Below are 21,906 nucleotides of genomic sequence, written 5' to 3' on the forward strand. Positions count from 1 at the left end.
CTCGATGAGGCGCCGGGCAGCGAGAGGTGAATAATAAGGGACTCGATTCTAGCCGCGCGCTTCTAGGGACCCAGAGAGAGCTCAAACTCGACTCTCTCTGAACAGATATTTCTGGCATGGCTCCTTCAATGACGATAAGCAGTTCGGAGCCTGATTTTTCTCGCTGCGATTCTGTTCTCCCACCCCGCATTCTTTCCATGCAGCCTCTTCCAGGTGTGCCGCGATGGTGGTTGATACGAAGATCGAATCGATGGACGAGTCGACTGAGAAAGCAAGAGCCTGCATTCAGAGCCCCTATCAGTGGAGGTAGCTCCCGAGCCGGACCGCAGAGGCTCGACCCGACGTCCGCCAGAGCAAACACCGCTGACCTCGTTGAGTTTCTCTAATTGCTTGCGCAATTCTTGTCGCGAGAGCGCTGCCGTCTGCAGGAATTCTTCCCGCTGAGGTTGCCGCGCGCGGTCAAGGACAAAGAGTCACATCGACCGCAGGAAGACAGCAGCGAAGGAAGGCACGAGGCCCGCGAGGATAGCTGGACGGGTACCATTAAAAGCTCGACATGTTATCACCCACCAGCGAGAAGGCGAGCTATTCATCACGAAGGTTCGCTGTGGTCGCTGCTGTCATCATCATCGTTCGCAAGGCATACGAACACCCAGCGGCCCCTCTAACGGGGGTTATTCCTTGCCGACGACCCGCTGAACACGACCGTTTACCCAATTAAGTACTATCCAGGGCGTAATAGATAAGTTGCTCGCGGCGGGCTCTCGTTACTCCAACTCAAGCTCGTCACCGAAAACCGCTGGCCGGCAATGCCTCATGCCCGAAATCAAGGCTGTTAAATGCAGGAAGCGAGGACGAAATCATTACCCAGAATAATTTTAATTTCCTGCGGCATTTCGTTGTGATCGACGCCATGTTGAAGATTAAGTCATTCTCGACGCCGACGCACAACCGCGGGACCCATTATTTTTCAGGAACATTGTGATAGTTCCGCAACCCAGCCGTTGAGATTGCCGAAGTCGCGCATGAGCGGCGAATGAACAGAGCGTGGAGTTTTTCCTCCAAAAAGGAGCACTTCTGCAATTGACTTTCAGGTCGATTGCGCTGTTGCGCCTTTCAGATTCTCCGCATCAAAGAACTCACAATAAATCGTCATCGAGGTTTCCGGACTGGCCTTCCCCCGGCGGGAGTCGACAGCAGCTCAGAACCCCTTCGGGTGCCGGAGAACACGAAGAATTCTCGAAAAAATGCGATCAATGGCGGCCCCCAGAGCCGTATTACGAACTTCGGCAGTTTTGATTCTCCCTCTAGGGACCAGGCCTTGGGAGAACCCTTTGAACTCATTCGAGTAGTTCTTCTGGGAATTTCGAATGCACGACGTCATGGATATCGAAAGCAGTAATCTGACCGTTAGGGAACGGTCTCGAAATGGAAGGTGACGATGAGGTAGCGGGCTCACCGAGACACAAGCAGAGCGGTAGGCGACATCTAGATAGGGAAGGAGAAATATGACTTATCTCGAACTTGCATGGTTTCTGAAGGACTTCGCCCCCCTTCGACCACAGACCGTAGCTCGTGCTTCGATGGCCGGGATCCCCGCAAAGAGGCGCTTAAATCCTTGAATAACTCGATATTCCAAGTTTAGGATTCTTGAAAATCAATGCGTGGGGAAGAAATGCTCCGGATGAGCTAGTTTTCGAACCTCTTCAGACACTAGGACCCCAATCGGACGCCATTTTATTCTCTGAGGATGCAATTAAGGCGTGCAGTTTCCGTGTGATTATTCCGCATGTTGGGAATGTCGGAATAAATCGCTTATTTGAACAGAACTCTACCGGAGAGATCGACTGTATCTGCACACCGGGCCATTATTTCTCGAGGAATTCTCTTTCACTTAGGGAAGGAATTCCCTCAGGAAAACTATTGAACAGATTTACTTCGTCCTTCCACGGTCTCGACAGCGACCAAAAATTATCTTTGGTGGCGCAGGAAGGCTCGAAAACTCGTTGCTGCGCCATGTGGCTCGAAAATCGGTGCCACTGAGACCTCGGCAGTTCCTTCTAATTCCTCGATATGGGGATGTATGGACGAGAATGAACCCTCCTGAAAACTTTTGCGGTAGGCAAGCATCCTCGCTGATTGGCAAGGGAGTCAAAGGCAGTGAGAGAGGGCGGTATGAAAGGCCCGATGGTCGCGCAAACTGCTCCACGGAAGTCACGGGCAGTCTTCTTGCCTCCGCCATAGACGTTGAGGAGTTGCATGGCCATCACGGTCTCTTCATTCCATGCTCCATTTATCCGGTGTCTCGCCGGAGATCTCTGGCAGACGCGCAACCATCCATCTTCCCATGAGCATCGGAGCGGCTCGTATCCACTGAGAGCTCCATTCAGCAATCAGCGTGTGACGTACAATCCATGCTGCGCTGACAGCCGCCGGGAACCTGGATGCGTTCATCCACGACATCCAGAATCCCCCGAAATGTCGTGAGAGAGTGAAGGCCTCACAGATGAGAAGCTGACGGTTCCGTTTCGTGCGGAACAGACATTGTGAATCCTCTTGGAATCATCGAGATCCGTGTCAATGTCGGTCGTCGCGGCCCCTCGCCCCCTCTTCCTCTGATGACAACGCGCTGCCGGCAAGAGCGACAGGAGTCAGGAAGCTGACAGCCTTCCGCTGACAGACGATGAAAATTGAAGCTATTTATCGAGGAAGAGAAGGAGCTCCTTCCAATTCCGTTTTCCGAATTCGAGTCCTTCCTTCACGGAATCAGCAGTCAGAATCCAATTAATTCAGAAGTAGCTCTTGGCGGAGAGCTTCTCGAATCCTCTCCAATCCGCGAGTTGAGGGTTTCTATTAACGAAGGTGGAAGAGGCGCAAATCGAACTCTTTACGGTCATGCCGAGAGAGGCCGCGCCAGGCCTGATCGAGGCTCCCTTTTAGTAGCACAAGAGCGCGCGATAGATTTTCACTCTTCCAGATAATGGTGCCCTCGTCGTTATTACCGGCGCCGATGGAACTTCTCTCGTGGCTCGATCAATATAAAAACACCTATCGCTTTCAAAGCCCCATTTCTCTTGCTTTCTCCGTTTTATCGTCTGTCTGCTCGTTTTCCCATGCATCGTTCGCGAGTTACGTAGGTCGGCGGGTCTCACAAAGTGATAACGCAACAAGGAAGGCTCTCCTCCAACTCCAATGCGTGTTGCGACTGAACATCAAGCTCGGTGCTCCTGACCTGCTCGAGGGATCCCATGCTCAGGTGGAGGGGATGGAGCTCTTCTCCCGGATGTGATCCCGAGAGGCAGATACACGAATGTTCTAGACGACAAGAAGCCTTCTAATGCACTAGCGCACAGAGTGGGTCCGTGTCTGGAGCAACGAGCGTTTTTTTCCCTGTGCGCTGCGATCCTGAGCAGCGATGAGAGATTCGGAGCAGACGACGCTCCTCATTGTCCTCAGAGGCTATTAGTTCTCGTAGGCGAGCTACAAGCTATTCAAGGCCTCGATTGCGCTTGCTGACGCGCCGCTTCCGTCGGGAACGACCATCTGATCTTGCAGACAAGATAGTCAAGTTCTACTCCAAAAACACTATGGCGGGGAGGTTAAGAAAACCGCCGCGGTTCCGCCCGCAGGGAGCTTGAAAAAAGTGTCAGAGAAAAGAATCCTTGATGCAGTACCAGAATATCCCTTGGCGAGCTTGAATAGGAAAACCTAACGAGAGGATCGAACAGCTCGATGCTAATTCCGAAATTCGTTTCGTTCATGACAGGTCTTGAAGGGGTGAGCTTGCTCTTGGACGGCAACGAGAATGGCACGGGACACCTGTGCCCTGGGAGCAGCAAGCTGACACGGAGTATCGAGGCGAACCGTGGTGAAGAGTAACTCCGTATTGGGAGCATCTGTATTCGAGCGAGACTCGCAACGAGCTTCCGTGAGACAGCCAGAAATCTGGAATACTGTCGGCTGAGAACCGGTGTGGAGGCGGGAACGCGATGTCTCCGGAGAGCGGACTCGAAATAGAAAAGCGCCCGATTCCCACAGCGTCAGGCTCGGGGCTCCCAAACTCATATCTAAAAGGTCTGGAAGATCGCCCAGGGCTCCCCGACCTATCGCTTCTCATCCACTTCACAACCGAGTTTACAGATGGTCCGCTGAAAAGTTTCGATACCGTCATTCCGATATCGGAGAGATTGCTCTCATATGTTCTGAGGTCTTGAGTCGATTCGAACCCGAGGTAGAATCAGGAAGTCCATCTCCATACAAGACGAGAAGGCAACGTTCCGAGTTTCTTCAGACCAATGATGCAGATCCACTATCCTTCTCAGGTGAGTGGTCGAGAGTTGGTCGGGCAATGTGCCGTGGATTTGCTCACAAGTTCTTTGGAGATTATACGCAAGGCCTGTTCCCGCGCACTGGAGTTCCTCTTCGGCGCAGTTCCGGCTTCACCAAGTGGGGGAACCACTCAAGTCAAGGCGAAAGGAAAAGTTATCAGACTCGCATCATCAAGATCCAGTCGGCTCGTAATACGATCTGCAACACGAAGGCTCAGGCGGAATCATCTCGGAATCACTGCATTCTCGCTTCATTCGTACAGCGCGAATCTCACCCACACGGCTCAGCGGGGAACAATTGGCATCTGATGAGACCTAGCGACCCTACAAGGCCTGATGCCTTCCAGACTTGCGCCACTCGACGATCTCAGCATTCCTCGAACGATTTGTCTAGGAGACGAATTGACGAAGTTCCGATTTCCGAAGAAGCGAGTTGTCAACCGAACCTGACTCAGACGGGGGACGCTTACAATTTTCCCGCGTCCGGTCTCGATTCCCCCACAGCGGAACTTGAACTTGAAGTCAATGGATATCCGCTCTCAAATGAGATCGTCAGGCGAGCATCCTACTCGCAGCGACTCGCAGAATTTCCTTCTGGCGCAGTTCTTGGTTCCATGCCTCACCAACCAGAGATTGGTACGCGGATGTCTCTTAACCGGTCCCGGGGCAGCGCCTGTACAGGTACCAATATCGGCTTGGATTGCTCTCATGAGTCGATTCCGGATTTTCGTTCCGGAATTCACCCATCGCAATACTAGACATCTTCATGACGGATGATCGAAGCACCTCGTGGAGCTTATTTTATCGCATATTTTTCCGAAACATGAGCTTCTTCCCCTCGCCATCTCGCCTCGCCATCGGATGCCGAAACATAGCGTGATTCCTCCCATGAACTCTTCCGAGCCCTCGTTCGACGATCGCCGGGAAGCCTAGACGTCAGCATCGGGATCTAACAGTCTTAGATCGGTCTCCCACGGCCTTTTCAATTCGTGAGTGAAGAGGTTTGACGAACAGTGGTGGGGAAAGTGAAGTTTTTTTGAGGTCGTTCCACAGGAAGCTGCGCTGAGCCCACACGAGGTTTGCTTTTAGTTGAACAAGAGCTACCGATGGATTTTTACCCGTCTAGATAATGGTGCCTCTGCTGATGTGAACGGCGACGATGAAACTCCTTCCGAGGCTGCAGGGGAATAAAAATGCGCATCGATTTCAAGGTCTCTTTTTCCTCCATCTGCTCATCGTTCATTCGCTCGTATCTCTCACGTCGGCTCGGAGAGTCGGCTCTTTCCTTCGGGTTTATAGCTCTTTGGAGAGATCTTCCTCACTTATCGAACCCGCATTTCCGAGATTGTAACCGAGCGTCGAGCTCGGAGCAGTCGTTCTGCTGTAGAGCTTCAGACCTCATTAGGATAGGAATGGAGCTTTTCCTGCCTGAGGGTGATCTCCTAAGAAGAGATCTCTCCGTCATGTCCTCTAATGCTTACGCCGACTCACTGGAGCCTTGAACAGAGCAAAGACTTTCTTTCCCCGGTGTGACGCGCTCCGGAGCAGCGATGAGAGAATAGCAGCCTACGTCACTCCTCCCAGTACTCGGAGGCCCTTAATTATAATGATATAGGTTTCATCGCGCTCTCTATGGGATAGGTTCCGTCTTTAGCTCGGGAAGAATCGGCAAAAACTCGTCGAGCCCCGCGAGCCAGTCGCTCGCTCAGAGTCGGACCCGTCGGGATTTCGAAATCCAGCGCTCTAACCGACCCTCTCCCCGAGGAAGAGAGGGGAAGAGCGAAGCTCGAGCCCAAAACACGACGAGCTCTGTTACGTTCGAAATATCGGGGATGGGGTTCCCAGGTGGAGGGATCAGCGATGTTCACGTTGGGTTCAGTGTCGGAGCACAGGCATCCTGATTCGGTGGCGAACCATTGTCTGAGCGGTCTCGGATAGTGCCGCCATGAGTGGTCAGACTATCCGCGAGTCTGGCCACAGAGGAGATGAAGCCGGATCGGAGACTGTGATTGGTTCAGCTCTTGGGTCTCTGCTGCGAGTACAACCCACAACAGCTCAGCCACATGATGGTAAGCGGAAAACATTCACCATTCCAAACGAATTCATCCCGTCCGTGTAATTCCGAATGATCTCCCGGATGGGCTCGAGCATCACGGGAAGATACCGATACGGAAGGCCCCTTGTACGTAGTAAGCACATTAAACTTTGTGTCGTTCATTGCAGACCCTCAGAAAGATAAGCCCGTACAGCTAGGCTGCGAGGATGCTGCGGGGAGACTGAACAGGCTCTTGAATCAGCTTGACGAAACATATCATGAATATTTTGATCTTCAAGCTTGTGAGAAGTTTCTGAGCGAGAGGGACGATCTTGCGCGCGACGTTACTCGGAACAAACTCTCGAGAGAAACAAATTCTGAAATGTGGGACACTGTCGAGAACTTCCTGCCTGGCTACCAGAAGGAGAAGCGAAGGAGATATAGGAACGAGAACGAAAAGCGCAACCTTCACCTGGAAGAGATTCCGAATAGGAAGAAGCTCAACTCCTACAGCGTCAGATTCAAGTGTTCGATGTGTCCCAGCATTTTCGATGATGCACGGACCCTGAAATTGCACAAAGTCGCCAGACACAGCGTCACCTAAGCCCAACTTTGTAAATCCTGTAGGATAATTGTGGTAGTCGGCGTACGCGGGCGCCCAGTCGCCTGTCGAGGCACGCTCCCACCGGCTGAGCCGGGGGATTCCAAAGTACGATTCTCTGAATGGGTATACTTTACTTATGGGTATACTTTATTATGGGTATACTTTGAATACGTGGAAAAATTGTGACTCCAAAGCCGTTTGAAATCTAATAAATTAAGTCATCGATCGAAGGAAACTCGGGACCCTCTTCAATTCCATCACTTATCCGTTCCCGAGCCCAGCTGCGAAGCTCTCGATCGGGGCCCTCCCGGAGATGTTTGGCTCTTCGAACCTTATAGCGATTCTCTGAATCTCTCGTCCCTGATTGAGCTGTCACCGAGCCCTCCCCATGGGCCGGAAAGTTCTCGAATTCGTTTCATCCATTCAGGTGCCGAGATGATTTCTGAATTAATCCGGTCCGTCTGTATGCAAAGCAGGTAAGGTGGACGAAGTTCCCATCCTTAGGAATGCGAGGCTGCGATGAAATCAGAAGCCGAAGCGGAACGCTCATCTCTACCGCGATCTCGGCATTCAACGGAAATGACTCGCAATGCCCTTATGTTGTCCATCACGAATCCACAGCGAAATAACTCCTGATCTCGTCCATGTCCGCTCGGTCAGATGGAAGCGATTTCTTCGATCGTACAGCGACCTTCCGCGGCCTCTTCCTCCGTCGAATCTGCTCCGGTAGCTCCTCGAACGGAGATGGAAATGCAGATGGCCTCCGATTGCATACGGGGCAGCTGCATAATGTTCGAATGTCGGCACGGTAGGCTCCCATTTGAGTTCACTTTTGATGACGTCGGTCAATCTTACCCGTCCCACAAGTAAAGCCCTCTTTCTCCGTAGCGGCTGGGGGGAGCGCCTCGGTTAGTGAACTGTCTCTCGTAGCGGAAGCAACAGCTCCGAATCCGTTCCTGAATCCTCCGAAGAGCTACTCCGGCAGCGACCGTGAACGATTCCGAGTTCTCGGTACGATCTCAGCGGGGGCTCTGGGAAAGACGAGTAATATCGACTACCCTCGGATTCCTTGTGTCACGAAATCATTCCGTTCAGACAATCAGAGTCGGAGAACTGCCGCGAACAGCTCGTCCGTGAGTAAACGCTACGAGCAGAGATGTTCGTCTCTGGTGCTGCAATGGAGTCGACAGCATCAGCAACAGAACTTCCAGGGGAGGAATTGTGACAGAGAAAGGCTGAGCGACGTAGTCCTACCCGAGGCAGTCGTCACGGACGAGTTGTCGTCGGTGATTATCGCGCAGTTTCTGGATCCCTCCATCGAACGCGGGTCGCCGAGCGATCTGTTCACGGATTTCGAAGTCTTGGATATATCAGCCGTGAGCGAGCCGCCGAATTCCGTGAAGGTGTGTTTCGCCGGGAGGGAATCCGTACGGAAACTCTTGAAGCACTGCACATACGACAAAGACAATGGCTACGTCTACGCTCATAAGAAGAATGGACGGAACGTGATCATCAAGGTTTCTCCGTATTGGTCGAAACTGGGTGTCTACAAACGCTATGAGTGGTTCAACGAAGCGCAGATTTTCGAGCCCGTCTGTCACGTTAGGGGCATCGTTTCCGCAATCACGGCCGAGCAGCTTGCCGCACCTTTCGAGCTTCTTTTCGGGCCCGTGCTCCTCGCGAAAATCTTCCTCGACGGGAGAGGCTTCCCGACCGAATGGGGCTACGTCATATTTCGAGAAAGACTCCACTACGAGGCGGCATTGCGCACTGGGCTCATTGCGGTCAAGTCTCAAAACCTACAATTGAGCCTCGAGGCAGTTCCGTCGTTTGAGAAAGAGCCGTGTACCTACTGCTTTGCTCGGGACGGTGTGATATTCTGCCGTCACACTCACTGCTTCACATTTTATTGTTACTCTTGCTTTGTAAAAGTTCACGACATGGGCTCTTTGATGCAGCAGCTCGACGATCCCTTGTTCGCCGCCTCCGACGGAGTAATGCATAGGGTCTATGTCTGCAAGGACGAGGACGAAGCAGACGAGGGAATAGGGTCATTAGTCGAGTAAAAAGCCGACGAGCAAACTGAAAAAACGTCTTAGCCGGCAAGCTCTGTATGCATCGGCTCCTCTAGAATAAACTGGAATTGACCCTCCGATGCAGGAGTTTCGCGAGACATTGTTCGAGTCGTTCAGGTCGAGACTCCAGGGGTTCGATTCTTCTGAGGACTTCTCCATTCATATAGTATGATGACGAACGGGAGCCTTTTGCGAGCCTCCCTCCTAATTTACTCCCGAGAAGGGAGACGCGGACACGAGAGACACAACCTCCTGGTTCAATTTGCGCATGTCATACGCCGCATGCCGCGCTCAATGGGGGATTTCACTGCGAAGCCGCCACGCTGGTCGACTCCGTTCTTACTCAATGCAGCGCTCTTCCTTTCCAAGAACAGGTGCAAAGCTATTCCTCTCCCCGTGGGGACCATTCTGGAGGAATTCGAATCATCGTCAGCCGGCAGAATTCCTCCGACACCCGATCCACCTCCGTGAGCGAGGTCGAGACGGAGAGCATCTGATCCATGAGTGGGCAGGGTACAATGTTCAACTCGAATTCGCCCGACAAGCATGCGCTTAAGCAATGCCCGCGACTCGGAGACATTTCCATCGGCCCAGGGGATTAGTCCGCCAAGGATTCCACTTCAGGGCAGACCCTGCCGGAAACGGATTCGGAGCTCAAACCTCAGGAAGGGTGGGTTCTGACGTCAGCTGAAGCGATTCCTTTCTCCCTTCCGGTGAATGACCCGCGCGGAATCGAGGAGATTTCAAAGCCAGAGCCCCCCCGATCAAGATATCCGGGAAGATCTGTGACGGAATCTGCACGTCTAGATCTGCTCGCGCTCGGCGAAGCGTTCAGCCGATAAGCACCTCAGATCTGATCGCTTACCCGACGAGGATCCGCAGGCTCCACAATTCGGAGCTCATCGACGAGCACTATGAAGGGAGCCCCCGGGGGCCTAGCGCGCTGAACAAGCCAGCGTCAAACGAGAAGCGTAAACTTATGGATCGGTAGGACACGCTCTATCAGAAGAACGCTTCCTGGACGTCACTCACTCAGCATCGCCATGTACTCGTCATGAATCTTGAAGTTAGGATATTCCGAGTGCGATATGCGGGTCGAAGGCTTCTCCGGTCGCCGGGCAATCGAGAAGCCTCGGCTCCGCTCTTTTTCCAGCTAACTATCATATGTCGGACTTATCAAGAGAAAGGCTCCGAGAGACACAGACAGAAAAGTAGTTGACACAATGCGACTCAGTCAGTCGATACTCGAAATTAAGACGCTTCGGGATCCATGGGCAACTTCGAGTTTCCATGCTATCCTTGCGGAGAGGGGGCTGTCATCGATCAGCCGTAACTTCCGCGTCTTCCCTTACATAAAGATAAATCTTTCTGCTAGGGCTTGTGATGGGCAAGGTCGTCCGAAAATACCTAATTCGTGGAATTAAATCAGGGAATAAATTTATCCGGCGTCAATTCGATGATGTCCGAGCTCTTCGCCACAGATCCTGCCCTGAAGCTCAGGAATAAGATAAAAAGCTCGATTCTGGCGCTGCGGTCGCCCATATAATCAGAGATCACTTCCGCTTTTTCTCTGATACAATGAAAGAGGTACGATTTCCTCTTTCACGTCAGCATTCGCTTACGATTTAGGGTGAAGGTGACAGCGGCTTCTCTGATCGTCTCTTCTACGTCCGAACACGAGGTGAGTCACCGACGAGTGAGGACCATATAGTTTTCGTCGAAGAACCTTGTTGTTCTTGCGAGTTTGAAGGGAATATTCGGAGATACTCCTTCTGCTCCCAATTGCTCCGGATGAGACTGAAATAGAATCACATCAGATGCTCGCTCCTGGCTCCTTGTCGGCGCGTGTCGCAGTGCGACTAACGCTTGCACTCCTGCGAGTCTTGATCTCGAGCAACGAAGGTGGGCATGGGGAGTTTTTTCTGGCGGTGAGCCTCTGAGAGCGTACGGGGGGACCTCGGGGCTGGTGTATTCTAGCATATGGACGTGGATGTCTTGAGCGGGCCAGCTCGCGCGATGTCCTTCGACGGTGAAATTTGCGATGTTCAAGGCCTCGGATCATTTTCGCTTGGCACATGCACTTCGGCTTTTCGGTGCGCCTCTCTGGGCTGTGCATCACTTCAGTCGACGAGGTGTCGGACCTCTCGCCCAGCAGACCCTATTCTTTGCCACTGACGCTGATGTCTTACAATTAGTTGCAGTATGGAAGTGTCCCGCCGTCTTACGCGCTCGACACAGAAACGGAAATCAGCCGAAGGGACGAGAAGTGATCCAGAATCACAATCTGAGTCGAAGAAAACGATCAGCTCGAACAAGAGAAAAGTCCGAAGGAAAAACACGTGGCCGCTGATTCGAAACCGCACCGCGAGCAGCTCCGGCTCCCAGGTTCCGATGACGAGGACTCACTCTATCAGGAGCCGTTCGAGGAGAAAGTCTTCGCTACGCGAACTCGGGCCGAATGTGACGCTGGCAACACGAAACTTCTGATTGAAACGACCGACGAAGCCGGCGCCGTCAAGCTCGAAAGCCTCGAGGACTTTTCCCTCGATCAACAGACGAGCAATTCTGGGGAGAAGTCCAGCTCCGAATCCCTGCAACGAGCTGTCAATGGACTGATGGAGGACATGCACACTAGCCCACTGCCGTACGCGATCCGGAGCATGCCCTCGATGAAGTCCACCGATCCCGAAGCGGTGATATTGCCACTCCTGGCGGAAAAAACAGCGATCGCCATCGAGGGAATCGTGGCCATACCGGTCGAATCGACAAAATGCATATTCTGCGAAGCTGTATTCAAGACAGCCAATGAACTGAAGGAACACATGAGAATCGTTCACGCCAAGGACGCTCGGAAGAAATGCAGATCGACTCCGCAACGCGAGCTTAAGACTGAGAAAGCCCCAACGCCCCTCCCTAGGTAAATTCACGACCCTTCGATTTCCGGACGTATGTAAGATGATGCAAGGACGTGAGGCGTCCGTTTCTCGCTTGAAATTATCCTACTCCCAAACTGCAGGCAGGGAGCCTCCACGAAGGCTCGGCGACGTAAACCTCGGACAGCGGGGAATTTGGGCTCGCACGAATGCCAAATTTGTCATAAGAGGTTCCAACAGATGGGACATCTACGGAACCACATGAGGCTCCACACGGGTAGGTGATTGGGTAGACTCCGTGCTTCGTCTGCGATCGATACCGCCCGGAGAAAATTTTGCCGCAGTTGTCTTCATCGAGCGCAATTCCTTTCCAGGTGAGCGGCCCTTCGTCTGTGAGATGTGTGGGAAGGCGTTCTCTCAGTCTGGACACCTAGTGTCCCACATCAATAGTCATACCAACACTCGCCCATACGAATGTCCGTACTGCAAGAAACGATTCACCCAAAGCGGGCACCTTCGGAATCATGAACGTCTTCATCTCGGTAAGGGAACCCGAGCTACTCAGAGACCCTCGGAGTGGCGACTCGACGATGTGTCATTGTTCACATCTTGGTCTGGAGCTTGTCAATCACACACCGATAAGGATCCAACGAGGAAATCGAATTATTTTCCACGTGTTTCCAGGGATCCGACCATACCAATGCGGGCATTGTGGGAAGTCGTTCACCCAATCCGGTCATCTCGTCAATCATCTTCGACTCCACGACGGCGAGAAACCTTACAACTGTCCTTTCTGCACCAAGAAATTCACCCAGTCGGGCCATCTATCCAATCATTTGAAGACGCACAATGAAGGCCGTGGCCATCAGTGCAACTTGTGTTGCAAGCGATTCGCACACGTGAGCGACGATCCTTAACTCTTCGCCTTACCTCGTGCGTCTTGATTTCATCGGAATTTATCCCGGAAGGAAGCTAAGGGGACTTTGAATTACAGGCCGACTTCCTCGAAGGACACATGAGGATCCATGCGGACTACCGTCCCTTCGCATGCACGCTATGCCCAGCGAAATTTTCCAACGAGGATTATCTGAACATCCATCTGAAGATTCATGTCCCTCAGAGAAGTTCATCGTTCCGAAAACGACGGCAGGCTTCACAAAAAGACCTGGCGGAATACTCGGATGATGAGAGGATCACCCTGGTGAGAGGCAGAATACCGGCTCAACTATGCAGCTGTGCACTCAGCTTGAATTTATCTCGCAGTACTCGATCACACCTTCATTCCTCCACAGGGAGGGACCCCGGTCATCGTGCGCGTGGCGCGCATGGACGAGGACGCGGAGGAAAACATGAGCCAGGACTTCCAAGAATATTCATCGAACGTAAGCCATGGATTAGCTTCATAGGAATTTCCTCTCTGGCGATTTTCGAAAGATCATCAACCAATCTCGATATATCGGTGAGGTCTTCACTCCAGGGAATAATGCTCGTCACGGTCTGCTTTTCAGGAGGATGAGCTCAAAGAGCACTCGAACTTCGTAGGGGAAGTCATGGCTGTCGAGGAAATTTTGCCCGAGGGAATCGATCTAATTCACGTAGAGGAAGAACTCGAACACTTGTACGTGTTCCCCTCCGATAATTCTAGCGCTCGAGAACCTTAGGAACGAAATAGATTCGTCATCTTACTCAAGACATCTTCGAACCAGACAGTCCGACAATGGCTTCCCCGATCTTTTAATTCAGTGTGCGGTTCTTATGCCGGAATAAATAAGCTTTTAGACATTTCATTTTCTCCTTTTATTCCTTCCCAAGCTATGTACAGATGGCAGCTTTACGATGATTTTATAGTTCCTCCTTCGATTTGCTCTTGTCCTCGACGGGGAGTTTCTCGCTCAGACACTTTGTCTCCGTCGAGTCATTCTTAAGAACACGTTCTTGGCATAAGTATTGCATCAACGATGCTTTGTTCTCGCTCTCGTCGAAGTACCTGTAATTACAAGAGGCGGGCTCAAAAAATCGCCAGCTAGTTCCGCGCTCTAAGCCTCGGAGTCAACGTCTGTTCATTGAGAGGAGATTGTGCGGAAGGTCTCACCATTCCTCGATGTCGCTCTCATGGGACTCCAACATGTTTTCGCATTGAGTCTTCAAATTAGTGACCTCGGCCGGGGCCTCGTCCCAGAGATCCTTCGGGATCCCTAAATCCACCTTGACTCCTTTCGCGACCAAGTTGTTGAGGACTTGGAAAGTTTGACTCGTTCCTGAAATCGACTGACTTCAATATCGGAAGATTCTCTTTCGCCTCCGGTGTTAAGCCTCAGAGAATATTTCCCGCTCCTCGTCGAATTAGAATGAATGACTGTAGGGAGTATACCTCTCGCGAATCTCGTCGAATCGGTGCGTTCCTTGTGAATTCGATACTCGAGAAGGCGTTTGCAAACACTCTCCAGAGTTTCTATGAGGCGTAGTTCCGACCGGGCATACTTTTTCTTCTTTCGTTTTTCCGACGGCGTGTCGATATGGTATCCGGTTTCGATGACATCGTGGGATTTACCTTGAAATGAACGGAAGGTCCAATCGATCTCTTGCCATCGCATGCCTTCTTTCGAGATATTATGACCTGGGAGTGACGTCGTACGCGCCAGAGGGAAATCGCTGGCACTCAGTGTGACTCCGGCGCGGAAACTCACCAGTCAGCTGGAGTTCAGCATCGAGTTCCGTGACGAGATACTTGCATACTTCACATGTGTCTGCATATCTGACCCCATATTGTTTCTCAACGAAATCTTCCTCGCCTTTTTTGTTTTCCGTGCCTAAAATTCTCCCGATCAACAGACCCACGATGACCGGGAAAATCAGCACAGACTGAAGCATACTCCTGGAAAGCAGGACGAGCCGACTCATGTTGAGAAATCGAATCCAAATCGATTGACGCGAGCCCTTCGGATTGCTGCTCTGGACAAAGCTGCTGGCAGATTCGCGCGCCCACCCATGACACGGACTGAGAGGATTTATGTGCAACCGGAGCTCGTCTCGAGAATCGATCCGTATTCCTGAGTTGACATTCCTTAGAGGATTTCCAGCGACACACGTTTTGTCAAACTTTCTTTCTCCCTCAATCGATCGCTGGACTCGATGGGCGTCTCAACATCTCTGCCGGACTCGCAGCTCGCGGGGAATGTTAGCTTTCTGGACGGAGAGTGTGCGTCCGCAGGTCTGAACTGGAATCATCCTTTCTGGGACTAGCGCGCTTCAAGTTCTTCCGCCTATCGCGAGGAAACTCCGATCGACCACTGAACATCCTCCGAATCATTGGCCTCATGACTCACTCCGCTAGGCCCTTTCCGAATTTTGTGTCTAATGGAAACACGTCCCGGGCTAAGCTGGACCTCCGACTCTGGTCCGATCCTCACTTACTCTGCTCGTCGAATGCGATGTAATCCTTGTTTCGATCACTGATTTGACTCTGGAAGCGCATGCCGGCTCGGACTAGATGAAGAATCGGGTCCAGCCGGCGGAGACGCAGGCGTCATCCAGTCACCACTGGCGGGCGCGCACTCGGAGATTGAAATCGCTGTTGTTCTCTAGAGCGCATCATTGGAGGAGACCCTTGCACACACTTGCAGTGAACTCTGGTTAGTATTTCAGCTGACTCGAAGAGAGAGAGAGAAACAAACTCGGAGACGGCGACTGATGGAACCTCCTGCCTCATGCAGCCCCCCCCCCTCGTTCGCCAAATGCGTGTCGGTGAGGATCTTGAACGATCTACGTATCATCGATGCAGGGGTAGTATGCAAGCGGACGGGGAGCATGTTTTGCTCAGACCCTCCACGGTGGGATTAGAACTACTGTCTGTGTGAGCTGGGGGGAGCCGCGACCCAAGTCCTCCACACGTGATCATCTTCCCCCGCCAAAGAAATCGGGGACCCGTAGTGCCTTCGACACCCATCTGCACTCCCATGGTTGAACGAGTGTACGCCCACTCACTCACATGTCACCGATTGGTTCCTATCTAGGGGTCGGATATCACGGACTAATGTCGCAGGACCAAACATACCGATTTTCGATGGGGACAAACAGACGGCAGAATTGAATCGGAATTCTTTTCAAGAACTTTATTTTTAAAATCAATGTTTCCCTTCTCTCAATCTCTGCTGAGTCGCTCTATAACATGCATGTACACTGCTTCGAGTTCTTTGTATTCCGCATCCAATTTCTCGATGCTATCGCTCACCAAATGGAACTCGGGCATCGTGGCTCCTTCTTTTTTGAAAGCTTTCTTCGCTTTCTCGATGTTGATCTGCTCTTGCCGATTCGTGGCATTCAGTCGATTCTTGACGTCAAGTCTATATTTCTTATACTCTGCCGCACTCTTCTTCGGAGTATTCTTCAGCCTGAGGATCTCATAAACACGGCGAGCTTGACGTCGACCGATCTTGAACTTTTCCTTCGCTTCCGATCTCATGTCATCCGTGAAGCCCTTCTGTAATTTTGCAGCATGGAACGACGAGAGCCGTTGACAGTTTTTACAATCGAGGAAGTCCCGAATGCGCGTCAGCTCGTCGGAGGGATCTTCGAAAGTTATGTCGACAACATCCGGCCGGGACTGGTAGAAGTTGTAGACGCTTTGAAGCAACTGGCTCCCGAGCCCTTTCTTCTGGAAGGGTGGAAGGACGAGGATCTGGGAGACTCGCGGTCGTTGTTTGTCAGGATAAGCCCAGTACTTGTAGACAGTACAATAGCCGCAAAACGTGAACCAAGTTTCTCCGGCGACCCTCCTTTTCTCGTAAAGAACAAATGAGTTCCAGTTGACGTCTTCTGTATCGATGTACGACGCGCCGTCAATGTACCACATGACGAAGGATTCCATGCGCATGTGATACTTTCTGTACTTCTCGTCCGATACCAGATTGTGGTATATTTCGTATGAAACTCCCTCGTCTGTTTTCCAGTGATGTTGGAGGGATCCAGTTGGTCTGAAGGTGGGTTCCACGGACTCGATCTTGGACGTGAACACATCGAGACTCGTGTGGAAATCGTTCTCGGGCAGCTTCGATCCGATTATCTGCATGACGTTGTCCGGAGCGACTCCCTGGGACTTCTTTGTCGAGATTTTCTCTGTGTATTTCTCTCCTAAGAAAATCTCCAGGCTCGCAGCACCGAAGAAAAGTTGAACGGTGAGATCTCGGTATCCGAAGATCGATTCGCCTTCACCAAAGAATTGATGCGACATCTCGGGGTTGAAAGTTCCCTCATCTTTCTCGATATCTTTCGACGAGTGAACGAGCCGGAACTCCACGGCTTCGTTCGCGTCGACGACATATTGCGCTAGGAAATCTTTATGAACAGCGACGTCCATGTTTTCGCGTCTGGAATTTTCAGAGAGAAAATTGAGTATAAGCGCTGAGCAGAGCTTCGTGTAGAGCCGGGGAGTCGGGAAATCTCAATGTAATATGAGCTCGAGTCACGCTCGACAGGGAGGGAACGCAAACCCCAAGCGAACCGAAGAGGAGCCTTGACGGGAGCCGAGCGAAAGACTCCGCGGTTCCGCCCGGGTCATACTGCAGTCTACTGCTCCGTAGACGGTATTCACTTACGGGGATTGAAGCGACGAATTGAGAACTTCAATTAAGAACTGTCAAATTCACATTTGACTGTGAAGGAGCGCACAATAAAAACTCATACACCGACGGTCGTCGTTGCTCCCCGAACGCGCCTGCAGGGTGTTTTGGCGGGAAACCTCAAAGCTTCATGACGGCGATGGATTTTCGCTGGATGGCTCTAGTTCAAGCAGATCCGGAATCTCAATCGGGGAGCCTCTGTGCCGTGGATGATCCGCTCGCCGAATATCGATCGGGCCGGAATATCCAGCTTGCTCTCCGTCGCGAAGGATCCTGATTTATCGTGAATAAGTGCGATGGGATCGCAGCGAACCTTCTCCGCTGTCAGCTGATCGGGCGCTGCCTCTACTAGGGGGAGCGCGCGTTCGTCGTTGAGAGAGGGTTGCCGATGTCAAGCATTGCTGACAAGGAACACGCGACGGTGGTGCCGTCAATTGATTCAATAGGAACGTCCTGCCAGGATCATCATCTGTGTTCATTATTTGGACAGCGATTGTTTATCTGTCACGCCGAAAAATGCTGATCAGCTGTGTGAGTATTTCAACTTGAGACAGCCAGAAATATGGAGGGAGTGAGTTTCGCGAGTTTCGTTCGATTCGCGTTCCTCCATTGATTTCGCGCGCGAGGACCTTTTTCATCCTTCGGGTTGAGCATTGATCCGCAGCTCTTCTAGGATTAGGGGAATTAGCAGTAGTCTTGTCACGGAGCTCAGATCGAGAATTCGGGGAATATCGCAGGCAATTCGAACGACGTGTCACCGGAGCCAGCTGATCAGACATGCTTCAACCTTGCTGCGGAGCCAGGCTTACATCGACGGTCAATGGGTCGACGCATCGAAAGGGGCGAAGTTTCCCGTGAGTTTCCCGTTTAGTGTATTGGATGCGAGATGTGACGAACCGGAGTTTCCCTTGAGTGGAAGTCCGAGCGGAGCCTTTCGACGCAGGTTCATAACCCCTCCACGAATGAGGAGATCGCGAAGGTAGCGGACTGCACCAGTGAGGATGTAGACAAGGCAGTCAAAGCCGCCTCAACGGCGTTCGAGACCTTCAGTCAGACATCGGCGAAAGAGAGGAGCGCTTTACTGAGGAAACTCTTTGATTTGCACAATGAACACCAAAAGGTGAGATTTTTTCACTTGCTGTCCCCCGACGGCTCTCTCCGACCGAGTCTGGGCTTCGAATGACAGTCGAATGATTGTCGGCTGTGCACCCAGGGTACAGAGGATTCGCTCTCGAGGGCATCATGGTATTGCGCTCTTGAACTTCTGCACCTCTTCAGGAGTTGGCTGAAATAATGACCCTGGAGAACGGCAAACCGCTGCGCGAAGCCATCGGCGAAATCGTGTACGGAGCGTCTTTCTTGGAATGGTTCTCCGAGGAGGCGAGACGGGTCTACGGAGACATCATACCGGCGAACACGACGGACCGAGAAATTCTTGCGATCAAACAACCCATAGGCGTAGCGGCCATCATAACACCGGTGAGTTCCTCTGAAGCGTATAGATCGAACACGAGGATTGTTGAGAAAAAGTCTACCGAACTCTCATGAATTATTATAATCCACGCGAACCAGTCGAACGGAATGCCGCGTCTGCGCAGACTTCTTTGTTTTGAGCCCGCAGACATCGGATTTTTTCCGCTCAATTCTGGATTGAGAGGAGGGAGCTTTTCACTAATCAGAACAGATGCTTTCAGTGGAACTTTCCAAACGCGATGATCACTCGCAAAATCGGAGCCGCGCTCGCGGTCGGTTGTACTTGCGTCATCAAACCAGCCGAGGACACCCCTCTGTCGGCATTGGCGATCGCCGATCTCGCGGAAAAAGCGGGCTATCCTAGAGGAGTCATCAACGTTCTTCCGGCCTCGCGAGAGAACACACCCCAAGTGGGTAGCGGGCTCGCGAATCATCCTGACGTACATGCGCTCAGCTTCACTGGGAGCACTCAAGTCGGAAAGGTCAGTTTCCCTCTTGGAGGGGACCCCAGTGTCCGGCAATGCTCGGGAAATACTCACTTGTGGACTCTAGACCGTATGCGGCTGATTTCTAGTCTCAAAGCTTCGATCGTTCTCGATTGTTTCCAGCTGCTCCTGAAGCAAAGTGCCTCGAGCGTCAAAAAGGTTTCGCTCGAGTTGGGCGGCAATGCGCCATTCATTGTATTCGATTCCGCTGATGTCGACAGAGCGGTTGTCGGGCTGATGGGGGCCAAATTCAGAAACACGGGACAGACCTGTGTTTCCGCCAATCGTATTTTCGTTCAGTCGAAAATCTACGACGCTTTCATCGGTGGGTACCGGAGCTTGTCGCTCAGAGTCTCCTTCGAGCATTTCAATGCTCCCATGAGTAGAACCGCCGGCGCAGGTGAATTCGTCCCGATCCGGTCATGCTGATCTTTCGTCAATAGACTTCGCGATTTACAGACAAACTGAAGGACGCGATGAGGGCTCAACTCCACGTAGGAGATGGTTTCAAAGACGCATCGACGTGCGGCCCTCTCATCAATAAGCGGGCAGTCGAGAAAGTGTCTCAACACCTGCAGGACATCCGGAGCAAGGGTGGTCGAATAGTCTTAGAAGGAAGCATCAAGGGGAATTTCGTGGATCCCATCCTCGCAGCTGATGTTACCTCAGAGATGTTGGTCTGCAGCGAAGAAACTTTCGGACCTCTGGTAGCTGTGATTCGTTTCGACACTGAGGAGGAGGTGTTAAAAGTAGCCAATAGCACCGACTATGGTCTAGCCGGCTACTTCTTCTCCCGGGATGTCAGCCAAATTTTCCGAGTTTCCAAGAAACTACAAGCAGGAATGATCGGCGTGAACGAAGGTCTCATTTCCACAGCACAAGCTCCCTTCGGCGGCATTAAACAGTCCGGAATAGGACGGGAGGGCTCGAAATACGGAGTCGATGAATATACGGAGATCAAGTACATATGCTTAGGAGGTTTAGCTTGAGAAGAGACTTCGGTCGCGATCCTTTTTGTCGATCGATCACTGTTAGAACTTCCGAATGAACATTTCGAATTGGTGACATCTTGAGCCGGGGACCGTCATGGACGAAGGAGAAGCAAAATCTAAGAAATTCTGCAACCATGTCTTCCAGTGTGCGCATTCGAGCATCGTGTGTAATTGTTTCACATTCTTCCCCCGTAGCACGAGACCACAACTCAGAGATATATGCGGGGACGGACGACTCAATAGCTCTTAGTAAATCAATGATGTACGTCTGATTGAAACGACGGGCATTCCCTTCCATATTTTCCGTCAGGATTCAATCCATACGTTTACTGATGATGAGTTCGGATATCAGGGATTGCGTCCAACGCTGAGCATGGAGTAAGGAATAAAAGGGTGGGGAAGGGTGAAACCTTTCTTCACAATCAGAATCGGCGAAATTCATACTATCCCGGACGGTGGATATCCGGGGAGATTCCAGAGGGTATCTGTCGAAAGCTCTCGAATGCGACACCGATGCTGATGAATTATGCTCTCACTCTGTTCAGCAATCCCTCCGACCTGAAGGTGGGGGAAGTCGCCGCCAAGATTCTCCGTTCTTCGTGAGCTTTCCTACGTGAAGTGACACGCTCACTCGTCATCGAGAAATTCAAATAGGTTCCCTTACCGGGAAATCCCTTGCGAAGATCGTCGAGGCCACTAGCAAATAGAGTGTCAGTGGGCGACCGCAGAAACAATATCTAATTCCTTGATTCCCGCCTCACTAGATGAGCCCGCTCATCCATCCGGAGAGCTAGGGCTTATATTCTCCCTCTCGGTGCTAATCTGGAAGATCCCCGTACTACATTTTCGTGGTTTCATCGACAGGGACATGGGCCAGGGTGTCCAAGCGAGAGCACGCGCGATCTGGAGCGACTCGAGGAGGGCTATCGTGAATTCATCTGCCGCAGCACTCTTCAAAGCCGAGCGATCAAATATACATATGTACCAAGTGACTCGTGTTGTTGCGGCTTGCGGCTCACGCTGAGTGCTCCCTTGAGAGGACTGGGGATCCACATGTACGGCCTGGTGCCAAGCGACCTGGCGCCATAGTAAATTGTATACTAGGCGCTTCCCAACCTCCGCCGATAGCCTCCGACATTCCAACAGCTTTTTGAACCATGTTGTGGAAACAGTTTTCATCGTAGCTTAGGTTCGGGCTCTTCACATCAGCGCGTCTCCTGGCTTCCTCCGTCGATGATGAAGTGAAAAAGAATGGAGACGCATGCAGTGTCAGCTGCGAAACTTTCCTTTTTCCCTGGGAAAAGTTCGTGGTCTGCCCCTCGGGGAGCAGATAGAAACTTTGAGCTTGAGCTCCTCGGTGAAGGTGACAGCTTATTGACAGGGAGATAAACCGGAGCTAGTTAGCCCCGGAGGTCATACTCGA

The 21,906-nt window shown here is 51.9% G+C and overlaps 6 protein-coding genes across 6 annotated transcripts; 4 read left to right on the forward strand and 2 right to left on the reverse strand.

Moving 5' to 3' along the window:
- Positions 1–6,140: 6,140 nt before the first annotated feature.
- LOC100899955 (uncharacterized) lies at positions 6,141–7,193 on the forward strand. The gene is made up of 2 exons (XM_003739211.2): positions 6,141–6,397; positions 6,552–7,193. Exons 1-2 carry the CDS (start codon positions 6,274–6,276, stop codon positions 6,965–6,967), a joined length of 540 nt encoding a protein of 179 aa, XP_003739259.1. The 5' UTR covers positions 6,141–6,273; the 3' UTR covers positions 6,968–7,193.
- Positions 7,194–7,711: 518 nt separating this feature from the next.
- LOC114828589 (uncharacterized) lies at positions 7,712–9,033 on the forward strand. The gene is made up of 2 exons (XM_029113241.1): positions 7,712–7,775; positions 7,856–9,033. The coding sequence occupies exons 1-2, from the start codon at positions 7,712–7,714 to the stop codon at positions 9,031–9,033; spliced, it is 1,242 nt and encodes a 413-aa protein (XP_028969074.1).
- A 2,050-nt stretch (positions 9,034–11,083) lies between these two features.
- On the forward strand, positions 11,084–13,576 carry LOC108865205 (zinc finger and SCAN domain-containing protein 2-like). The gene is made up of 8 exons (XM_029113242.1): positions 11,084–11,242; positions 11,349–11,959; positions 12,059–12,192; positions 12,290–12,457; positions 12,600–12,814; positions 12,910–13,116; positions 13,208–13,297; positions 13,424–13,576. Exons 1-8 carry the CDS (start codon positions 11,084–11,086, stop codon positions 13,574–13,576), a joined length of 1,737 nt encoding a protein of 578 aa, XP_028969075.1.
- Positions 13,577–13,696: 120 nt separating this feature from the next.
- On the reverse strand, positions 13,697–15,479 carry CNPYb (FGF signaling regulator protein canopy b). The gene is made up of 5 exons (XM_003739212.2): positions 15,330–15,479; positions 14,603–14,790; positions 14,287–14,466; positions 14,008–14,173; positions 13,697–13,902 (listed from the first exon to the last, which is right to left on the reverse strand). Exons 2-5 carry the CDS (start codon positions 14,784–14,786, stop codon positions 13,758–13,760), a joined length of 675 nt encoding a protein of 224 aa, XP_003739260.1. The 5' UTR covers positions 14,787–14,790; positions 15,330–15,479; the 3' UTR covers positions 13,697–13,757.
- Positions 15,480–16,041: 562 nt separating this feature from the next.
- Positions 16,042–17,637, reverse strand: Hat1 (histone acetyltransferase 1). The gene is made up of 2 exons (XM_003739213.2): positions 17,510–17,637; positions 16,042–17,281 (listed from the first exon to the last, which is right to left on the reverse strand). The coding sequence occupies exon 2, from the start codon at positions 17,269–17,271 to the stop codon at positions 16,057–16,059; it is 1,215 nt and encodes a 404-aa protein (XP_003739261.1). The 5' UTR covers positions 17,272–17,281; positions 17,510–17,637; the 3' UTR covers positions 16,042–16,056.
- A 324-nt stretch (positions 17,638–17,961) lies between these two features.
- Positions 17,962–20,906, forward strand: Ssadh (succinic semialdehyde dehydrogenase). The gene is made up of 7 exons (XM_003739214.1): positions 17,962–18,064; positions 18,271–18,387; positions 18,477–18,653; positions 18,812–19,012; positions 19,228–19,488; positions 19,615–19,816; positions 19,951–20,906. The coding sequence occupies exons 1-7, from the start codon at positions 18,050–18,052 to the stop codon at positions 20,478–20,480; spliced, it is 1,503 nt and encodes a 500-aa protein (XP_003739262.1). The 5' UTR covers positions 17,962–18,049; the 3' UTR covers positions 20,481–20,906.
- Positions 20,907–21,906: the final 1,000 nt, after the last annotated feature.

Source organism: Galendromus occidentalis, unplaced genomic scaffold (genome assembly GCF_000255335.2).
Source record: "Galendromus occidentalis unplaced genomic scaffold, Mocc_1.1 scf7180000076440, whole genome shotgun sequence".
NCBI classification, from domain to species: domain Eukaryota; kingdom Metazoa; phylum Arthropoda; class Arachnida; order Mesostigmata; family Phytoseiidae; genus Galendromus; species Galendromus occidentalis.

Bases quoted from the DNA above. Each gene is read 5' to 3' on its own strand.
- LOC114828589 (XM_029113241.1), top strand. From the start codon at position 7,712: ATGGAAATGCAGATGGCCTCCGATTGCATACGGGGCAGCTGCATAATG. The intron at 7,776-7,855 runs GTAGGCTCCCAT...CTTTCTCCGTAG, and splicing joins AATGTTCGAATGTCGGCACG to CGGCTGGGGGGAGCGCCTCG.
- CNPYb (XM_003739212.2), bottom strand. From the start codon at position 14,786: ATGCTTCAGTCTGTGCTGATTTTCCCGGTCATCGTGGGTCTGTTGATC. The intron at 14,467-14,602 runs GTGAGTTTCCGC...GTTCATTTCAAG, and splicing joins TGCTGAACTCCAGCTGACTG to GTAAATCCCACGATGTCATC. The intron at 13,903-14,007 runs GTGAGACCTTCC...TTGTAATTACAG, and splicing joins GAGAGCGACATCGAGGAATG to GTACTTCGACGAGAGCGAGA.
- Ssadh (XM_003739214.1), top strand. The intron at 18,388-18,476 runs GTGAGTTTCCCG...CTTTCGACGCAG, and splicing joins CGAAAGGGGCGAAGTTTCCC to GTTCATAACCCCTCCACGAA. The intron at 18,654-18,811 runs GTGAGATTTTTT...GCACCTCTTCAG, and splicing joins TGCACAATGAACACCAAAAG to GAGTTGGCTGAAATAATGAC.
- LOC100899955 (XM_003739211.2), top strand. From the start codon at position 6,274: ATGAGTGGTCAGACTATCCGCGAGTCTGGCCACAGAGGAGATGAAGCC. The intron at 6,398-6,551 runs GTAAGCGGAAAA...CGTTCATTGCAG, and splicing joins AACAGCTCAGCCACATGATG to ACCCTCAGAAAGATAAGCCC.
- Hat1 (XM_003739213.2), bottom strand. From the start codon at position 17,271: ATGGACGTCGCTGTTCATAAAGATTTCCTAGCGCAATATGTCGTCGAC.
- LOC108865205 (XM_029113242.1), top strand. From the start codon at position 11,084: ATGTTCAAGGCCTCGGATCATTTTCGCTTGGCACATGCACTTCGGCTT. The intron at 11,243-11,348 runs GTATGGAAGTGT...GAAAACGATCAG, and splicing joins ATGTCTTACAATTAGTTGCA to CTCGAACAAGAGAAAAGTCC. The intron at 12,815-12,909 runs GTGAGCGACGAT...TTTGAATTACAG, and splicing joins GTTGCAAGCGATTCGCACAC to GCCGACTTCCTCGAAGGACA.